The sequence below is a fragment of the Oryctolagus cuniculus genome, chromosome 7, assembly GCF_051225735.1.
Source record: "Oryctolagus cuniculus isolate XC-2025 breed Fujian yellow rabbit chromosome 7, ASM5122573v1, whole genome shotgun sequence".
In the NCBI taxonomy this organism is placed as follows: domain Eukaryota; kingdom Metazoa; phylum Chordata; class Mammalia; order Lagomorpha; family Leporidae; genus Oryctolagus; species Oryctolagus cuniculus.
In genome coordinates this window covers 10692301-10711959 of record NC_142873.1, presented here as the reverse complement: position 1 = coordinate 10711959, position 19659 = coordinate 10692301, and the positions used below count along the sequence as shown (strand labels likewise).

Sequence of the window (19659 nt, the reverse complement as noted above, 5' to 3'; positions counted from 1 at the left end):
GGCAGGAGATGAGATTGCAATGGTCATTATAGCTTTAATGTGTAGGCAACCCCCAAGTCCTGGGACACACATTATCTTCACATTGTCTCTTTCCTTTTTAAAGATTTATTTGAGAGAGAGAGTTAGAGAGAGAGGAAAAGACAGAGAGGTCTTCCATCGGCCGGTTCACTACCCAGATGGCTGCAACAGCTGGAACTGGGCTGATCCAAAGCCCAGAGCTTCTTCTGGGTCTCCCATGTGGGTGCAGGGGCCCAAGGACTTGGGCCATCTTCTGCTGCTTTCCCAGGCCACAGCAGAGAGCTGGATCGGAAGTGGAGCAGCCAGGACTTGAACTGGTGCCCATGTGGGATGCAGGTGGCAGCTTTACCTGCTACACCACAGTGCAGACCCCGACATTGTCTCTTTCGTAAACTACCCCTGCTCTGTGGCCTGCAGACCATGGCCAGTGGACGGATGCCCGCCCCTGTCTCCCCCTCTCTCCATCAGTCAAGGAGCTGCTGAGCCAATCTGCCTCAACTCTGTCCCTTCTTCCCCTGAAGCCTTGCACGGCCCCCGCCTCCCTTAAGAAGCCAGCTTTTGCCTCCTACACAGCATGGTCCCTCCTGCCAACCTGACCTGTCAGTCCACGCATGCCTCCTGTCACTCCCCTTCAGGGACGGAGCATAGCCCCAGATACCTGCACCCGCCTCCACACTGCCCTGTGTTGAAGTCTGTCTGTTCATCAGCTCCACTCATCCTCTCGCACCTAATTCAAGTTTCGTGTTTCCTTCCAAGCCTCTTTTTCCCTCGCTGAGAATGGCCACAGGCCACAGGCTCTCAGTGCTGTTTTTCAATGCTCATGTGCTATCTCGTGGTTAGATGGACAGACGGACAGTGATGAGACACTGTAGACAGACGTGGGTGATCACAATATGTGCTTGGTGATCCACGACCACTGACTCCATTCCTAGAGTAGTGGATGAGCAAAAGTGCAAAGTCCACGAGGGATTTTTTTTTATTGGAAAGGGAAGAAGGGGAAGAGTCAGAGAATGAATCTTGCCAAACACCTGCAGCAGCTAGGGCTGGACCAAGCTACAGTCAGGAGTCAAAAACTCAGTCTGGATCTCCTATGTGGGTAGTGGGGATCCAAGCATGGTAGCCATAACCTGCTGCCTCCCACAGTGCACGTTAGCAGGAAGCTGGAGTCAAGAGCCGACATCAGAACAGGGACTCCCATTTGGGATGCAAGTGTCTCAAACGGTATTTTTTTTTTTTTTTTAAGATTTATTTATTCTGAAGGCAGAGTTAGAGAGAGGTCTTCCATCCACTGGTTCACTCCTCAGTTGGACACAATGGCCAGAGCTGCGCTGATCTAAAGCCAGGAGCTTCTTCCAGGTCTCCCACGCAGGTTCAGGGGCCCAAGGATTTGGGCCAGCTTCTGCTTTCCCAGGCCATAGCAGAGAGCCGGATTGGAAGTGGAGCAAACGGGTCTCAAACCGGGACCCATATGGGATGCTGGCACCTCAGGCGGTGGCTTTACCTGCTATGCCCCTATCAAGAAGAATTTTCAGTAATTTGGATCCCTTGGCTGGTGCTTCCTGGACAGTGCAGAGGCACCCATGCATGTGGTAGTGCACACCATTCCTTTCCTTCTTTGTTCTCTGCTCGCCTGCACGGGGCTCAACTTTGCCTTCCCCTGGGCTGTGCCACCAGGAAAGAACACGCTGTGTAGCCCAGCCCTCAGACTCTCCTTCTCAAAGCCCAGGGTGGACTGACAGGCAGAACACTTTGGAGGGAGGGACCAGACAGAGACAGAGGAGACGCCAGGGCCCTTCCGGGGGGCACGCTTGGATGCCCCGCTGCACGCAGTTCTTACCTGGTGTTCATGTGCACGTTAAACACGTTCTGGGGGGCCAGCGCCGTGGTTCACTTGGTTAATCCTCTACCTGCGGCACCGGCATCCCATATGGGCACCGTGTTCTATTCCTGGCTGCTCCTCTTCTCTCTGCTGTGGCCCGGGAGGGCAGTAGAAGATAGCCCAAGTCCTTGGACCCCTGCACCCATGTGGGAAACCAGGAAGAAGCTCCTGGCTCCTGGCTTCGGATCAGCGCAGCTCCGGCTGTCACGGCCATTTGGGGGAGTGAACCAACCGAAGGAAGACCTTTCTGCTTCTCTCTCTCTGTCTAAAACTCTACCTGCCAAATAAAAAACCAAAAAACCAACAACAAAAAAACCCAAACACATTCTGGTCCTGTAAAAGCTAGGCTTAGATTAGACTGTGTCTGCACATGATCCAGCCATGCTTTGCAGGGAGGTGCAAACCGCTGAACCACTGTGCGTGTGTGCGTGTGGGGGGGGGCTTACATATATGGCATGCTTGCAAAAGTGGGAGAAGCAAGTACTTATTTCATGGCTTGGAAGTCAGATTTTCCATGATTGAATATTTAAACCACCGTGGGTTGGGTCTTTAAGGTGCATTACCTTGAAGTGTAGCTTTCTTAGGCTTTAGTCTCACGTAGCACCTCACTGAGAACAGGCAAAACCTAAGATCTGAAAAAAGAGTTTGGACCCTCTTGGTCTCATTATTTTGTAGTTATATTATTTTTTTTAAAAATATTTATTCATCTGAAAGAGCTACACAGAGAGAGGGGTCTTCCATCCACTGGTCATTCCCCAGTTGGCCGCAACACCCAGAGCTGTGCCAATCCAAAGCCAGGAGCTTCTTCCTGGTCTCCCACATGGTACAGGGACCCAAGGACTTGGGCCATCTACTGCTTTCCCAGGCCACAGCAGAGAGCTGGATCGGAAGTGGAGCAGCCGGGACTTGAACCAGCGCCCATATGGGATGCCGGCACCGCAGGTGGCAGCTTTACCCACTACACCAGCCCTAGCAGCTGGTTTCCCCTTCTTGTTTCCTCAATTCGTGCTGTTGGACAGAAGTAGCTTCACAGGCAATCCCCATAAAGCCCTGTGGGGCGGGAGTTGACACTAGAGTGTGCGTCCCGGGGAGGCGGAGCGGGGGCTGAGTGTCCTAAGCGAGGACACCAGCTGCCGCCCAGAGCCACCTGCTCCACTTTCCTTATTAAACCTTCAGGGAGCATAAAGGAAGCGAGCGTCCCTTCCCTCCGCATCTTCCAATCAATACTGCCCTGTATAAAAGAAGCCCTACATCCTTTGTACTGTTCACATCCCCACGCGGTGGGTGCTCGGGCACCCGGCGGTTGGCAACACAGTGCCGATGACGACAACAACGCAGAGAACACCAGGCCTCCGCTGGGCAGCGGCTCCCGGCCCCGGCCCCCCATTTCCCCAGAATAAAAGAGTTCATTTGTAAAATCCAGCTCCTTATGCATACCAGAGAGGGCAGGCAGTGCCGTTCCTGGGGCAAGGCGGAGGCTCGGCTTCCAAGCGGAAACAAAGACAATTTCTGGAAAGGTGAGGCGCTCCTCATCCCCCACAATAAGACTCGCAGATTAAAGCGAGCGGTGTCCTAGAACCCACCAGGAGAGAGGGAAGCATATGGCAGTGCTGGCACGAGGCACCGGCATGGGCTTGGTGGGAAGGTGACCTGCGCTGCCACTCTGGCAGCAAACACCTGTCCAGCAGGCATGGGCACACCTCGTGACTCAACACTCTCAAGAATTTATTCTATTTGAGTATCTGGGCAAACGAACAAATATTTGTTAAAAATAAAAAAAACCTCAAACATGTAACAATAGGGAATTGCGTGCTGTGGGATCTCATGCAGTGTTAAAAGTAATGCAGCCCCGGGGCCGGCGCTGTGGGGTAGCGGGTAAAGCCACCGCCTGCAGTGCCGGCATCCCATATGGGCACTGGTTCGAGTCCCGGCTGTTCCACTTCTGATCCAGCTCTCTGCTATGGCCTGGGAAAGCAGTAGAAGATGGCCCAAGTGCTATGGGTCCCTGTACCCATGTGGGAGAACCGGAAGAAGCTCCTGGCTTCTGATCAGTGTAGCTCTGGCTGTTGCAGCCAATTGGGAAGTGAACCAGTGGATGGAAGACCCCCCCCTCTCTCTCTGCCTCTCCTTCTCCCTTTGTAACTCTGACTCTCAAATACATAAGCCTTTAAAAAAAAATGTAGCCCAAGGGTAGGACCGCCACATTCCCACGCCCTGTCCTGGTTGAGAAAAGCAGGTGGCAGCGCCTACACACACTCAACCTGATTTCCATGGGTGAGAGAGAGGGAGGGAGGGAGGCAGGGAGCAAAGGGTGGGCGTGTGGAGCAGGGGCAAGGCCTGCGATCAGAATCCTGCATTTGCTGTAGTCACCTCTGCGGTGGGGATGGGCGTGGCCAGGGGATTTCACCTTCCAGGTAGTATCTGCCCCTCTACTTGACATTTTATAACTCATTTGTATGATTTCTGCAACCTGAGAACCCGGGAAAGTAAGCCATCTAAAAAACTGCCGTTTTGGCAAGAAGTGGCTTCCTCAGGGCGGCTCAGACCCCGCCGCGTGCCTTCAGCCCCCTCTGCAGGCTGGTGCCCCCTCCACCTATTTGGGGTATCTCCCCACATTAAGCAAGGTGGCGCTCAGCTCAGCCAGCAGACGTTACACAGAATCCCTGGAGGGCCCCGTGCCCCGCCTCTCTCCTCTCTCCCACCTGTGCTGCTCTTAGGAACCCAGAGTGCTGCTCCTGGCTCATTTCCAAGTGCAGGCCCTGGAGAATCTGAGCAGTGTGTATACTCCTCTTGCCGATGCAGCAGTGTGGCTGAGCACGGAGTGGAAGCAGGTTTTACCTGCCAGTGCTATAAACGTGACTAAGGCTCAGCGCACACACACACGCCAACAGGCATGCTCCTATGTGCACACTTGTAATACACAAAGTCTCGCATGCACACGGGCCACACCTGCGATCACGCATGCTTGTACTCCTCTCACAGACATGCACACATCCATGTACATGCATCCACACACACATGAAGTCGGTCACGCTATGGTTCTTGGGCAGGGCCCACAGCCCCAGGGCTGCCACTCATACCTCACCGTCCTCTTCTTGTGTTGGCAGGTGCCGGTCACTGTCCCAAGGGAGGGGCGGCTGCGTCCACTGTCCTCACGGGTGCTGTGTTGCACACCGCCCCCTCCAGGTGGGAAGACTTCTCGAATGTAGCAGCATGCAGCTGCAGGGGTGAGTACACCCTAGGTCCCAGGGTCTTGAATCGGGGCCAGACTGAACTCTTAGTCGGTGTACAGACAGGAAGTCAGGTTTATTGAGTATGTACAAGGTTCACTCCCACGACCCAGTGGAGTCTGCAGACATTCCACACACACTTAGGACATCTAAACCCCCGGGACCACCGGGGCACCATTCCTGTTAGCTATTCGATGCTAAGGACGAGGCCTCAGGCTGCAGTCTTCCCCTTCCCCAGGCAAGCGACTGCTCGGGCTCCAAGCAGCCCCAGCCCGTGCCTGGCTGAGAGCCTGCTCTCTATGTACAGCAGGAATGACAGATAACCACCCAGCGACCACCCTGATGACCACACCCCCAGCTGGCCGGCCGACTGCCTGTGCACCCTGGCGGCTGCTTACCACTCGATGTCCAGTGGCCCCCAGGTCCTTGGGGTCTGCTCAGGGTCATAGCGCACTGGCCACACCTGGCTGTTGACACTGCCTTTTCAGGGGAGGAAAACTGCATTTCCTCAAAACCTGAGAGCAGGCGGGGGACACGCTGATGGGCCCCTGTCTGCCCAGGTCCTACTGCGCAGGAGCGGCCAAGAGGCAGGGCTGGACCAGGGTTTCTGGCTTCCACCTGCTTTTGTCTCTCTGCCAGGGTCAACAACCCTTTCCTGGGCACTTGGCTTGGGTCATCTGCTCTCCATCAGCACTCCCACCCCCCCGCCCCCATCTCCAGTGGAGCCGCTGTGGCCCCAGGTGTCTTCCACACCCACTGATGCTGCCCAATCAACCCACGGCCCTAGACAGACTTGGCCAATGATTGGTCCCTGCACGCCCACTGCTGTTGCACCTGTCTATCCTCTATCCTGCCATACTTTTCCTGGATGTGGTCTTTCCCCCCCAAGGAGATACTGGCAGGGCAGGAGGCCTCCATCCTCGCCACTCCCTGCTCTGGCATGCGGGCGTCTACAGTGCTACAGAACAAAGGTTTTGCTGCTTCCATTTGCAGGGGGGGACAAGTAGGGACAAAAGTGCTCAGAACACAGAGGCCGGCGGCTGAGGTGTCTGCACTGGGCTTGTGCAGTCTTTGGGGTCTGCAGGGACAAGGACTTGACACAGGGAACGGGGACGGTGCCCACAGGCCCCCCTCCCACCCTGCACACCCCCTCATGTGGCTGCTGCAGCCATATCCCCCGGAACCACCTCTGCAAGCCTATGCAAATCCAAGGGAACCTAAGCTAGGCTGCTGCTTGCCCACCAGAGAGGAGCATTTGATGCAGTTTGATGTGTGGATAAAGTAATTCTCCATTTAAACAGAAACGCCCTTACTATGGTTTTCACCAAAAGGAGAACAGGCCTCCCATTTCCACCTGCTAGTGTCCCTGTGCCCCCAGGACCCCACCCCCGATGAGGATGTCTGACTGCAGCTGTGGCTCCTACAGGGTGGCAGCGGAGGCCAGTGAGGGGCCCCCCTCACCACCTGCAAGGCCACGAAGGTGCTGGACTTTACCCTGTAAGACCACTGCCCTCTGGCTGAGGGACCCCGCCGAAGGGTCAGTGCCCTCCCGCAAAGATCTCACTGTTACCGTCTAGTGGTCTTGGGGGTTTTCCTTGGGGAGGAGAACGGCCCCATGGGAATGCTGGGCTGGGGTGCTGTGGCGCAGAGGTAGGGAGGGGACTGTTAGGCAGGGCAGGACCCTGGGAGAGGCGGGGCTGCTCCTCTGCTGATTTTTCCTGGCCCACCTCGGGCACTAAGACCCCGTCCCCAGTTCAGGCCTTCAGTCCCACTGACCGGACGTGGTTTTTACAAGAGGCAACACACCAAGTCCAAACCCTCTTGTGTTGCTTTAGCAGCCGTGGGCCATGGCTCTGGGCCCCCTCCTAGCCCCTGTTCTCTTGACAACCGATCCATCTACAGGGCTGAACATCATCATGAACAAACTCATCTACATGCTGGAGTTTCACAATCATCCGCCAAGTCAATGACAAGGTGACCCCAGTTCCGCACACGGCAAGCAGCTGACAACCTGATGGGTGGGGCCATCGCGCCCGCGGAACAGGAGGAAGCGAGCACACGACGCGTGGTGGAAACTCCATGCAACACGGCAGGGCCTAGATGACCGAGGTCTCTGTCTGCAGGAAGGACTGGGCGCGGGAGCCTCGGTGGAACTGCAGGGCGCTCTCCGAGCCGTGCCGGGACATGGACGAGCCGTGGAGTCTGTAGTCCCGGCTCCTTGGCTGGGTCGGGCACAGGCCTCGCCACTTTCTTTTGAGCTCACTCTGCACCTGGGGGAGGTCAAGGTGTCAGCACACGGCCCAGATAATCACCCACCAGCTCTCCCCCTTCTGCCTGGGTATGTGTCCCAACCAGATGGGTGGAGACAGAGGCTGGCGCTGGGGAGGAGAGATGGTGGCGGCAGCCAGGACTGTGCTCCTACTACTGGGTGGGTGGTGAGAGACCACAGCCAGGGCTGCTCAGCTTGCAGCACCAGGGTCGGGCAAGGGGCTTGGAGATGGAGTGGGGTCAGCTCTGGCAAAGTGTTTCTCACTGATGGGTGGGGCGAGCTGTGGAGCAAAGTCAGGAAGGGGCAGAGGCTGCAGCCACGTGCCCGAGAGAGGCGGGCATGGAGCAGGTTTAGGGGGGTGGATTATGGGGGCTGGTGAGATGCACTGCATGGGGGCACAGAGACCCCCATGCTTTATCGGCAAAGACCCGACTCAGGCATCTCCCAACCTCCTGGGTTCAGAGCAGTAGGGGAAGTGTCCAAGCCCCCATCTCCACCTAGACTTCTTGGGACTCCCATGTCATGGGATCAAGGAGCCAGATGTGGCCCCCAAAGAGGGATCTACACAGGGCTGGGCATCCGGCATGCATGGCGTGGCGGGGGTCTAGGGCTTGAGGATGGACACTGGGAAGGACAGCAGGCCGCTGTGCCAGGCTGAGAAAAGCCGACAGCCTGGGCAGTGGGGCTGGCCCCCGGGGAGCCAGCCCCTTCTCTGGGCGGGGGACGTCTCTGAGCCCTCCGACAGACCCAGTTGTGCCCGGTTCCCCAGGCAAGGAGGGGGCGTACCTCGCTGTTCAGGAAGCAGTAGAGAACCGCCACGACCAGGCCCTACAACGAGAAAGGCCGATCAGTGCCGCCACCACCCACACCGCTGGGGACTGGCCGGCTCCGCCGCACGCCAGACGCACCTGGAAGGACCCGATGCACAGCTCGAACAGGATCTGGTACTTGGAGGAGATGCCGATGGGGAACACGGCAAACACCATGTAGTGCACGCCAAACAGCGGGATGAGCAGCAGCGTGGACTTGGCGAGTCTCCTGCACCGGGGAGGAAGAGAAGCCCCGCTGAGCGGGCAGCCGGCGCACGCCTGTGGACGGCTGCTGTCTGCTTTGCAAGTGGCCAAACTGCTGGACGTGGGGGCCAGGCTCTGAGGCTCCGCTCTCCCTGTGCTCAGCTCATTCTCCCTCTGGATTTACGGGCAGGAGATGCAGGGCCCCGGGAGGGCATCTGGCAGGACCCACCAAGGGCAGAACAGGACCTATTCCCGATGCAGCTAAAAGCGGTGTGCTCACAGCACAGGGCAGTTCTCATCAGCACCACTGCAGAGGGGATCCTGAAAGAGAGGGTGGGCCTGGCAGGTGCCACCCAGAACCTCCCTTGTCGGCTGGGACACTCTGAGTTCTGCACGGTCAGGTGCATGGGGCTGGAGGCCACGTGTTGTCCACTCCACTCCAGAGTTATCACTGCCCCTCGTCAAAGTGGATTTTCTGCTCATTATATTCAATGTTGGAAATGAAACCACCACACTCGATTCTCCCACCCCTACAGCCCCAGTGTTGGCCTCTGTTCCCTATGCCCCAACCAGGCAAACACATGTCAGTTTATCTAAACTGGCGCTTCTCAAATGCCAACCATATCCGAATCCCATGGAGGCCTTGTTAAAAATGCAGGTTTCCCTGGGGCTGGCGTTGTGGCACGGTGGGTTAGCCCACCGCCTGCAACACAGGCATCCCATACGGTGCTGGTTGAGTCCCCGCTGCTCCATTTCCAATCCTGCTCCCTGCTAACGTACCTGGGAAAGTAGCAGGAGATGGCCCAGGTCCTCGGACCCCTGCATCCACGTGGGAGACCCGGAAGAAGCTCCTGGCTCCTGGCTTTGGCCACCTAGCCCAGGCTGTTGTGACCATTTGGGGAGTGAACCAGTGGATGGAAGATCTCTCTCTCTCAAATAAATAAATAAATAAATATTTAAAACAATGCAGACTCCCAGCCCCACCACCGAGTTGCTGGTTCAGACGTGGGGGCTCTGGCCCGAGAGTGCATTTCTATCCAGCTATGAGGCACGCGGCAGCCACCTGGGGGCTTCCTCAGGTCCGGCCCTCGCTCCTCCAGTTACATCAGGGGAACCAAGGTGGGCTGGGCATCAGGAGCCGGGTTACCTGCGGCTCCAGCCCTGGTACTCAGGTGCTCCCTGAGCCTCTGAATAAATATCCTACTATCAATAAACACCTCTGAGTCACCCGGGCTGGCTACTGTGGGAAAACCGGGAGCTGAAGGGAACCGAACAGAGAGGCCCTGGCCTCCCGCTGTCTCTCACTGGTCACCTCCCCAGCACGCAGGACAGCCCCCAATTTCCTTGAAGCTCTTTCTGAGCTAACTTCCTCCAATCTAGCACTCACAGCCTGGGAGGGTAAGTTCTAGAAGTGTGTGTGTTTCTCTTAACCCACCCCTCCCAGGAGAACACGCCATCTCCTGTGGACTTCACAGTAAATAGGATCTTCCCCACGTGGGGGGATGTGCATAAACCCCAGAAGTGCAGCCCCTTCCAGACAGGAGTGGCCGAGCCACAAGCACGCAAGTCATGGCCACTGCCCTGCTACCAGCATGCACGTGGACTCCCAGCGACCCCTGGGCATGCTAACGGCTCAGCAGGCTTAGCCGGGGCACAAAGCTGGGCTCCTTGGGAGCTGTGCCTTTAAAAAAATTTTTTTGCGGGGGTAAAGATTTATTAGAGGCAGAGGGAGAGAGAGAAAGATATACTCCATCTACCGGTTCACTCCCAAACTGGCTGCAATGACCAAGGTTGTGCCAGGCAGAAGCCAGGAGCCAGGAACTCCTGCCAGGTCTCCCACATGGGTGCAGGGGCCCAAGGACTTGGACTACCACCATCTGCTTCCCCAGGCACATCAGCAGGGAGCTGGATCAGAAGCGGAACAGCCAGGACTTGAACTGGCGCTCGTATGGGATGGCAGCATCGCAGGCAGCTTCTCAACCCACTGTGCCACAATGCCGGCCGGGGGAGCAGATGTTACAGAGGACCTACTCACGTTCCCATCACTAGCGTGCCCCAAGTTTGCTATTGCACAGTCTCTAGAGAAGAGGCTTGGGCGAGGCTGTGGCCCTTGGCCCCGGTCCAGGCAGGCTTGGCTGGACAGAGAGCAGACAGAAAGGACAGCGCAGGGCCCTCTGCCCTTTCTGCCGTCTTGGAAAAGAACCGATTTCATTATCCCCACTTAATTTTGTTTCCAAACTAAAAGCATCCATCTCGGAGATCTGCTTAACTCACATTCTCACAGAGCCCAAAGCAAAGGTCAGCACAGTAGCTAAACACGATTTGCAGAAAATCAAAATTCAATTTCAAGGGCGGCCAAGAATGCTCTTATCCTTGTTTTTCCCGCAGCTGCAGGCCCAGCGCCCAGGCCTGGCCCGGCCCACACCTTACCGCTCACGGTGGACTTGGAATCCTGTCTCCTTGGGCGGCTGTGCAATTAGAAACACTCCTTGGCCTCCACGTACCGCACGGCACAGCCGTATTTATCTGCTCACCAAAAGCCTCCACAGTGCTTCCGGTGCCAGATGCTAAGTGCCTCTCAAACCCTCACTCAGTGAACCCTCATACACTTAGTGCCAGACACAATGGTTGTTCCCATCTTACAGATGAAGAAACTGAGGCACACAGACCCCCCTCCTGCCCCTGGCTGCTACGTGAACTCTGCACTAGGGCCCCTTGCCGGATGCACCGCTGTGTGTTCTGGAGGAGGGGAGGAGGAAGCGCTGAGCCAGGCCCGGGTGACCCGTCCAGGTGACGACGCTCGGCTTGGTTGCTATTCCAGCCTGGTCTGTGTGAGCCCGAGATGCCTCGGCTGGGCCACCACTGCCCTGGGGAAGTAGCTTTAGGCTGCACCTGAGTTGTGGACTGGATGGAACTTTCTGGAACCTCTTTCTTTCTAGATGCCTCAGAGCGTCACTGACTGTGGTTGTGGGGGTTACTTATCCCAGGCTCTCTTCCTTCACCCACTGGAGAGGATGACGACTTTTCCCACACCGTCACCGAGGCCACAGACACCGACTGACTTATTCCCAAGAGCAGGGCCTGGTGGACACACGGCCAAGGGACCGTGGGATCTGCTAGGGAGATGACAGCACACACACAAAACAAGGTGTGGCCAAGGAGAGAACACCGACCCCACCACAAGAAAGTGGCCAGCCGTTAAACAAGCATGTCCACCAAACAGGATGTCCTTGTGGCTTCTAAGATAAAAGAACAGGTGCACCCTACGCATCAGCACGATGCAAATGCTGCCACGTGACCTTGGATAAAAGGAGAGCCCTGGATACCAGCCGAGGGCCACGCCTGGGACCACTCAGACCCGGGCCCTGGACCCCTGTGCCCATCTCTCTAGATCGCAAGCCTTCAAGGACCTTCCTGGCCAGTCAGTACCGGCTTCTTTTTGATTCCCACACACCTCCCCTCCCCAGGGCTGCTGTCCACTCCGGGCAGTGGGGGGCAGCAAGAGACGAACACATACTCACTTATACTGCGACTGGTCATTGCCGCCCACGTCAGGAGACGTCAGCTTCTGCAGCAAAATCCTTATGATACTAACAAAAAGGACAAAATTGACCTGCACGAGGGAGGTGAGATTTTAGTGTGTGGCTTCCCACGGCAGGGCAGCGGGCCCACGGTCCTCTGCTTGGCTCGCTGCCACCTGCCGCGAGCAGGGCTCCCACACGGCCCTTCCCAAGGGCTGGGCACCCAGCACCTGCTCCGCCCGCCACACTGGAGCTGGACAAGCCACCACTGCGGGCCTCACGAGGCAGCACAGTTCAGAAAGTCAACGAACAAATGCAAATCCCCTTTGGCCCTAAAATGCAGCTGCTCTCGATTCGCCACCCAGCCCCCTCTTCCTCCCTTCTGGGGTGCTCTCTGCCCAAGGGTGCAACTCAATAGGCTACTTCATGTTTCCATACAGACGTTACTTACTATAATAGAAATTAAAATTGGTATTCGTATAACCCACCAGGGAACACTGTGGTCGTTGGTATCCCAGCAACTGTGGAAGAAAAGGAAAATTGTGTCACCGCTGACTTCATCCGCAAATCAAGCGCGCAGGGGCCTGTGTGCACCTGTGGGTTTGCTGCTCACACAGGGCCTGCAGAACAGAACCCTGCCAAGCAGCAGCCACCGCTCCCACTCGTGTCGTCTGACCCCCCGAGCTGCTCTAAGACACACTGTCACACTGCACGTAGGAATCCTGATGCCACCTGTCCCACACTCAACTCTCCTCCGTGGGCCAGTCTGTCACAGAAAGCCTAGCCACTCTGTGGGTTGCTTATTCATGAAAGAGAGAGTGAGAGAGATCGGGAGAGAGCTTCTATGTGCTGGCTCACTTCTCAAATGCCAACAGCCAGGGCCGGGCTAGGTTGAAGCCAGGAGCCCAGCATGCCATCCAGGTTTCACACTTGGGCGGCAGGGACCCAACTACTTGAGACATCACCTGCTGCCTCCCAGTGTGTGCATGGGCAGGAAGCTGGATTTGAACCCAGGCCCTCTGCCATGCGGTGCAGGCTTCCCAAGGGTCTCATAACTACTGCAGCATATGCTGGCCGCTCTGTGTGTCCTAACTCACAAGGGGACAAAAACCCATGCTCATGCCTGCTCCAAATAACATCACAGAGTTTTGTCACCAGAAAATCAGTTTCCCCTCATTTTCCAAGTGGACTGACTGTAGCCATATCTGAGAGGAAGGTTCCAGAACTGTCTTTGAAATAACGGAGATTGGCACGGTCAGGAATGTCCCACCCAGCAAGGTTTTCGGTTGTGACTTTCAGCGTAGGCACTGTCCCCGCAGGAAGCCTCAGCATTGGCTCCTGCAGCCACTGCTCTGGGCAGGGTCTACTTCCTCAGGCCCTGGGTCCTGTTTGGCAACAGGATGCAGCCAGGAGGTCCCTTCTAGGGTGTGGAGCCAAGTCCCGCTCCCTGTGGACACACAGCGGGGGGCTCTGGGCCCTGCGCCCCGCTGCCCACTTCACCCGATCGCCAACACTTGCTCTGGGGAACGCCACTTGCGTTTTGCTCGATTTCTTTTTGTGCATTAGCACACCGTCTGAGAGGCTGACCCCCTGTCTGTCCCTGCCTGGTTTAGACCAGTGTTACTGGGCTGAAGAACTGACAGCTCTCATAGGCCTTCCTTCAAGTCCTCCAACCCAAACGACCCCCCCACCACCACCATGGACCTCACTCTCACGTACACTTCCCATGCACACACGCTCACTCCTGTGCCTCCCAGGGCCGGCTGCAGAAGCTTCCTGGCCCTCTACCCAGGTAGTGCACCTCTCTCCCGGTGCCAGATGCATAACCACGGTGCGCTACGTCCTCTGCCAGCACTTACCCTGTGTCTTCTAAAGACAGCCTGGCCACGGTCCATGCGCCTATGCAGACGGTGGGGACTCCTGCAGAGAGACGCCTGGTTACACCACCCTGGCGTCTCTTACCACGAGCAGCAGCTCAGACCCCAGTGTGTGCCTCGAGAACCAGAAACGGCCAGGGTGAGTTTCCTGAGCCACTCTGGCTCCAAGTTCTCACCCCCAGAGCTGAGTGCAAGCCCATGTCTTACTCAGCCGTGCTTGAAAGCCGAGCATCTGTACAGGACGGGTTGTTACTGCAGACCCTGCAGGTGTGTGTGAAAGGGGAGGAGGCGACGGCTGATTCTGCCACAGCCTCAGGAGTTCACTGCCCTTTGCTGCTTCCCGGGACAGGGCTGTGCCAAGCTGGCGCCCATTCCCGGCTCTGTGCAATATGAGGACAGCACCTGCCCCGCCCCCCTCTGGCCCCTTCTTATCTCTGCTTTTCCCACCTCTGACATTAGCTGGGCCGGGAACAGGACAAACTGTCGGCTACTTGTTAGTGGCTCAGATTCAATTTGGGATAAAAGGGATGGGAATGGGTGAGGAAAGCAGTTGAAACGAGGTTCTTAGTTACCAGAAATATTAATGAGTTAATTATATATATTAATATATGTACATAATAAATATTAATATAATTATATTCCATCCACTTACAGATATTAATATATTGGTATTAATGATGAGAAGCACTAACATGTTTCTCTGTGCAGCCCTCCAGGTAGCCTGGAGACCATGTCCATTCGAACGACACTGAAGGGCTCCCTATGTGGGCAACCACCGAGCACTGCCCCTGTGGGACAGGAGCCAGGGACCTGGAGGGTCTGTGTGCTGGCCGTGGGCGGCAGGGGCACTGCAGGCTGGGAGCCCAGGGGTCCTCACCCCATCCGATCAGCAGATAGGCCAGGAAGCATCTGTTGGGGGAGAATATGGCCACCAGGAGGGTGTGCAGGTACAGCCCCTCCACCAGGAGCCAGTAGAAGTTCGCCATGATGCAGTACTGGAAGAAGACCAGGCTCAGCTTGCAGCCAACCTGCAACACAGAGGGTGAGCGTGGGGCGGCCGTCCCATGGGATACAAACAGCCCATGGCTGCACAGCTGCGCGGGGCATACAATGGCGCTGTGTGTTTGCACAAGGAATAATGGACAGACCAGGGTGCCTTCCCACGAGAGAGATGACAAATCCAGCAGCGAGAGCATCCACTGGGAACGTGGGTTATGTGAGAGTGAGGCCCACTGTATCCAAAAACACCAGGGGACCTTACACAGAGCCCCTGAACCCCCTAGAGGATAAACACGGGGCAAAGAGGTGGACGGATGCAAGTCTCCCTGTCGCTCCCTGTCTTCGTGGAGGAACGACACAGGACCCTGCGCTGTTCTTTCGTCTGCTCGGCCCTTCCCGGGTTTGCAGCTGGTTCTTCCCGGGTTGGCTACCGACCCTTCCACCTCCGTGGAAGGGCGGTTCCCCCTGCCACATTCCCCACTTCCGCGGGGGAGTGGCACACCGCCGGCCGGCTCTCTCGGGGGCTGCACAGGTGTTCCTTCAGATAGATGTTCCCCTTAGATGTTCCTGGTGCATGTTGTCTCTCTCCTCCTTTATAGTCCTCTTCCGCCAATCCCAACTCTGCTACCCACACGCCGAGTACGCTGCTCTCCTCCAATCAGGAGCAGGTCCTGCTGTTTATTGGTTGAACTGGAGGCAGCTGTGTAGAAGCTGTTTCTCCCTTCTCAGCGCCATATTGTGGGAGAGCAGATGCATAGAATAAGTCTTAATTCCAGTAACTTAGTCTAGTCCGAGTTGCTCCCCACATCTCCCTGTGAAGCGTGGCTGCTAACTGTGGGTGCGCTCCTGAGCTTGGGGTTCTGCACGCTCCTGGGGCCCTGCTCCCTTCATCCCTCCCAAGGCTCCACCTTTTGCCCTTTATCACCGGCTCCTCCAACCCTCCCTTCTCTGTTCCTCCTCTGCTATCCACTCAAGGCCCTCTCCAGCCCAGGACGCAGCCCAGGACGCAGTGCTGGGGACGTCTGTACCAGGACGCCTGGCTCAGGGCGGCTGGGGCTCTGCCTGCTGCACCTGCAGCTCCGGGGCCTTGGTCTCTGCATCTGAACAGAGGTTGAGAGCAGGAAAAGGAGGGAGGCACAGTGGCAGCCGCAGGGGAGAAAAGTCGGGGCGGGGGGAGAGATTAACGGACCAGACCTAGAGTCCTGTGGGACTTCCCTTCACACTTGGTGACAACCTTGTGAGTCCCCCAGTTGGAGGAGAGTGGCTTCAATTAAAATGAAAACAAGAGAAGCCTGGCAAATCAACTATTTTCTCTGGTGGGAGTTTCCAAAGGATCTTCCCTGGGCAAAATGACAGATTATTCACAAACACATTATTTTAATGTCTCAAACTCACACAATTAAACATACCCGGCATTTCGACCTCATGAGCAAACACAAAAGGGCTGCATTTAATCGTTAGGTGTATACAATGTGCCCTGAAAAGGGGGAATTCTTTGATTTCCACTCTTTTTGTTTCTATATTGTATGCGGTTACATATCAGCACATCAATACAGATGTGAACATATGAGTACCTGGAAATGCTCTCTTTGTTTATATGAGATTGACACACTTGTATAGATAGAGGTGGCCATGCTTTTTATATACACATACGGGTCGCACGCATAATAAAGCTGAATATACTTAATATGCAGATTTCAAATTTGCTTGCAACAAAAGAAACAACGTTTAATTTTACTTTCCATGAACCCCTGGGAAGCATCTGAGTGGATATTCTTCGACTCACGGGTATGGGATGCAAACACGTGTGGGAATCTCATGGCACAGCCCTGGGAGTTGGCCTCTAGGGCTGTAAGGAGCGTGCTCCTAACAGCACGCTGAATCCTCTGCTGGCCTCCGTAGCACGCCCCGCTCCCTCCAGCTTGTTCTAGTTTGCCTGCCTGTCTTAAGAGATCAGAGCCTCTTCAGTGGGAAGACGCACACAACCGGGCAGCTATGCAAACAGGAAAACTAACGTCAGACGTGTGACTTCTGAGCGGCACCGTGGGAGGAACCGGGTGTTGAACGCTGCGGGAGGTGGCATCCTGGGACTGGCTCCCACCCTGCAGGTTTCTTACCTGGACGCTTCCATCCTCAAACATACGAGAGTAAACTACAGACTACTGAAGACACACAGGGACAAGCTCACAAATAAAACTCCTAACCAAGACAGGGACTGTGATGGGAGAAGCGTAGAAGGCACTTTCGATGATAGAAACATTGGAAACTTGTTATGTGGCAAAATACCCCAAAAATGACGCAAATGGAATTGTATCTACAGGAGAAAATAGAATTCATTTCTATAACGTATAGGGTCACACATGGGAGTAAGACAAAGAAGTACAGTTATTTTTTTTAAAAGATTTATTTATTTGAAAGTCAGAGTTACACACAGAGAGAGAAGGAGAGGCAGAGGCAGAGGCAGAGGCAGAGAGAGAGAGAGAGAGAGAGAGAGGTGTCTTCCATCTGCTGGTTCTTTCCCCAGTTGGTTACAATGGCCAAGTTGTGCTGATCTGAGGCCAGGGGCCAGGAGCTTCTTCTGGGTCTCCCACGCAGGTGCAGGGGCCCAAGTCCTTGGGCCATCCTCCACTGCTTTCCTAGGTCATGGCAGAGAGCTGGATCAGAAATGGAGCAGCTGGGACTCGAACTGGCGCCCATATGAGATGCCAGCACTACAGGCAGCACCTTTACCTGCTACGCCACAGAGCTGGCCCTAGGAGTATAGTTATCTTTTTAAATGGCAGAAAGGGGGCTGGCGCTGTGGCACAGTGGGTTAAAGCCCCAACCTGCAGTGCTGGCATCCCATATGGGCCCTGGTTCTAGTCCCGGCTGCTCCACTTCCGATCCAGCTCTCTGCAATGGCCTGGGAAAGCAGTAAAAGTTGGCCCAAGTCCTTGGGCATCTGTACCCACGTGGGAGACCCGGAAGAAGCTCCTGGCTTTGGTCGGGTGCAACCCCAGCCATTGTTGGCCATCTGGGAAGTGAACCAGCAGATGGAAGATCTGTCTGTCTCTCTGTAACTCTGATTTTCAAATAAATAAATCTTTTTTTAAAAGAACCCCAGTATGTAAAGACACACATCCAGCGCTGTCTGTAGAGGAAGTAAAGTGTCTAAGACTGAGAGTCTGCTCACGCCTGGACGATGTGGTTAAACGCCTTGTACTTCACCCACCAGATGGGCACTGTGCCACTGCTGGGATGGACAAACCAGCAGACTTGCAGTGTTTCTAGGATGACCCGTTGAGTGGGGGAGAAAGATGCAGGAAAAGCATACTTAATACAATGCCATTTTCTTGCTAAAACCCCTTGCTAAAAGGGGACACAATACTGTCTCTTCTTTTATTCACTGATAAGCAAACCCAGGACAGGAGGTTTGGGGGGAACAATTAGCTCTATAGCAACTTCATCTTCTGCAGCAGCCACGTTCCACAGGGTCAACAGTGTCGTGGGGGGAGGGGGCGGGCCAGGGGCACCATGGGGTCCTCCAGGGCCTGCTGCCCAGACAGGCTGGTGTTAGGACAGCAGGTCAGGAGACTCACCAGGACCAGGCGCTATCAGCAGCAGATCCCTAATCAGAGCTGTGGCCTTACGTGGGGGCCTGTGAGTGAGTGTTGTTTGTGGATATGTACGCACACATGTGTTTTTCTGCAAGTGTTCCCTCTGGTGGGCATGTGTTTGCGAGTGAACACATCTATGTTCACACGTATATGTATTGCGCCGGTGGGTGCATGGATATGTGTGCCCACGTGCCTGTGTGTTTTGCATGCACATGTGAGCTTGTGAGCAGGCGATCCCTCGCTGTGTTCTGTGCACGTCCCTGCCCCTGCTCCCTCTGCCACTCTGGGCCCTCTGTGGTGTGGTCGCTAGGATGCCGACTGGGAGGGCGCCCAGCCCAGCCTGCAGCTGGAATCTTTCGCTCTGATGTTCTTTCCAACGAGCTGTGCCAGGTCGGGGTTCTGCCTGGCTAGGTGCAGCCCTAGGACTCACAGCAAGGCCCAGGGCTGCCATGCCCATCCACTCCACCACCAGTGGGCAGGATCAGACAGAGAGAGGCCGAGGATGGCCATCTGAGTGTCCCTGAAAAGCCCGCGTGGAATCTTCTCTGGCCAACAGGGACAATAATCTTTGTGTTTGCTCCACTCCACACTGGGCACCCAGGAACCCAAGGAAACCAGAGTTCCCTGCAGGCCAGACACAAGGAGAGACTGCACCAGCCCCGGGGCCCAGGGGGACCTTTTTCATAGTCTTGGCTTCTCCCCGTGTCTCGAGACACCCACTGAGGGGGAGAAGCCAGCCCAGGAGTTCTGCTTGGGAGAGCAATGTTGGTTTGGTGAAACCCAGCTGGGTGCAAAAATGTCTGAAAAATACAACCGGAAGGTCCCTATCTTGCGTCTCAGTTAGTTAGCTGAACTCTGTTCAGTCCAAGCAGCTGTGCAAGGGATGAATCCATCTGCTTGGAATGTGAGAGTCGAGTCCACTTCCTGACTCTCTCGGTAGCTGGGATCTCGGATCAGGACTGGACTTCCAGAAGCCCACGTGCCGGAGTGCTAACCACTCGTAGAGAAAAAACTCAGGACAATGGCTTGGGAAGTGTGAGACAGCCTCTACGACATTAAACTAATACTTAAGGATGAAGTCCCTTTGCATCCCAGAGTTGGACCAAGCGCATTCACACACTTGTGACTGGGCCCCCAGCTGGGTGCTGCGTGGAGTTTACACACGACCCAGACTGACTTCCCTTAGCAACCTGGAGGGACACGTGCATGTGCTCAGAATCTGGGGGATGTAGCCAGAAAACAGCAGCGCTGTTGCAG

The 19659-nt window shown here is 55.7% G+C and overlaps 1 protein-coding gene across 10 annotated transcripts in view; it reads right to left on the bottom strand.

Annotated features, from left to right (window-relative positions):
• Positions 1–5184: 5184 nt before the first annotated feature.
• Positions 5185–19659, bottom strand: part of VIPR2 (vasoactive intestinal peptide receptor 2) — a 101722-nt gene continuing 87247 nt past the window's right edge. For 5 of the 10 annotated variants that reach the window (XR_016210366.1, XM_002715014.6, XM_089299470.1 and 2 more), the window contains 7 exons: positions 14685–14835; positions 13790–13850; positions 12382–12451; positions 11931–12022; positions 8305–8434; positions 8183–8224; positions 5185–7397 (listed from right to left, as the gene is read on the bottom strand). Coding sequence is in view for 8 of the 10 variants with exons in the window: in XM_002715014.6 (XP_002715060.1) it covers positions 7224–7397; positions 8183–8224; positions 8305–8434; positions 11931–12022; positions 12382–12451; positions 13790–13850; positions 14685–14835 (720 nt within the window). In the remaining 2 variants the exon portion in view is untranslated. Of the gene's footprint in view, positions 7398–8182; positions 8225–8304; positions 8435–9189; positions 9341–11930; positions 12023–12381; positions 12452–13789; positions 13924–14684; positions 14836–17243; positions 17443–19659 lie in introns of those variants that run through there. The other 5 variants (XM_089299468.1, XR_016210367.1, XM_089299474.1 and 2 more) reach the window with 5 other exon arrangements.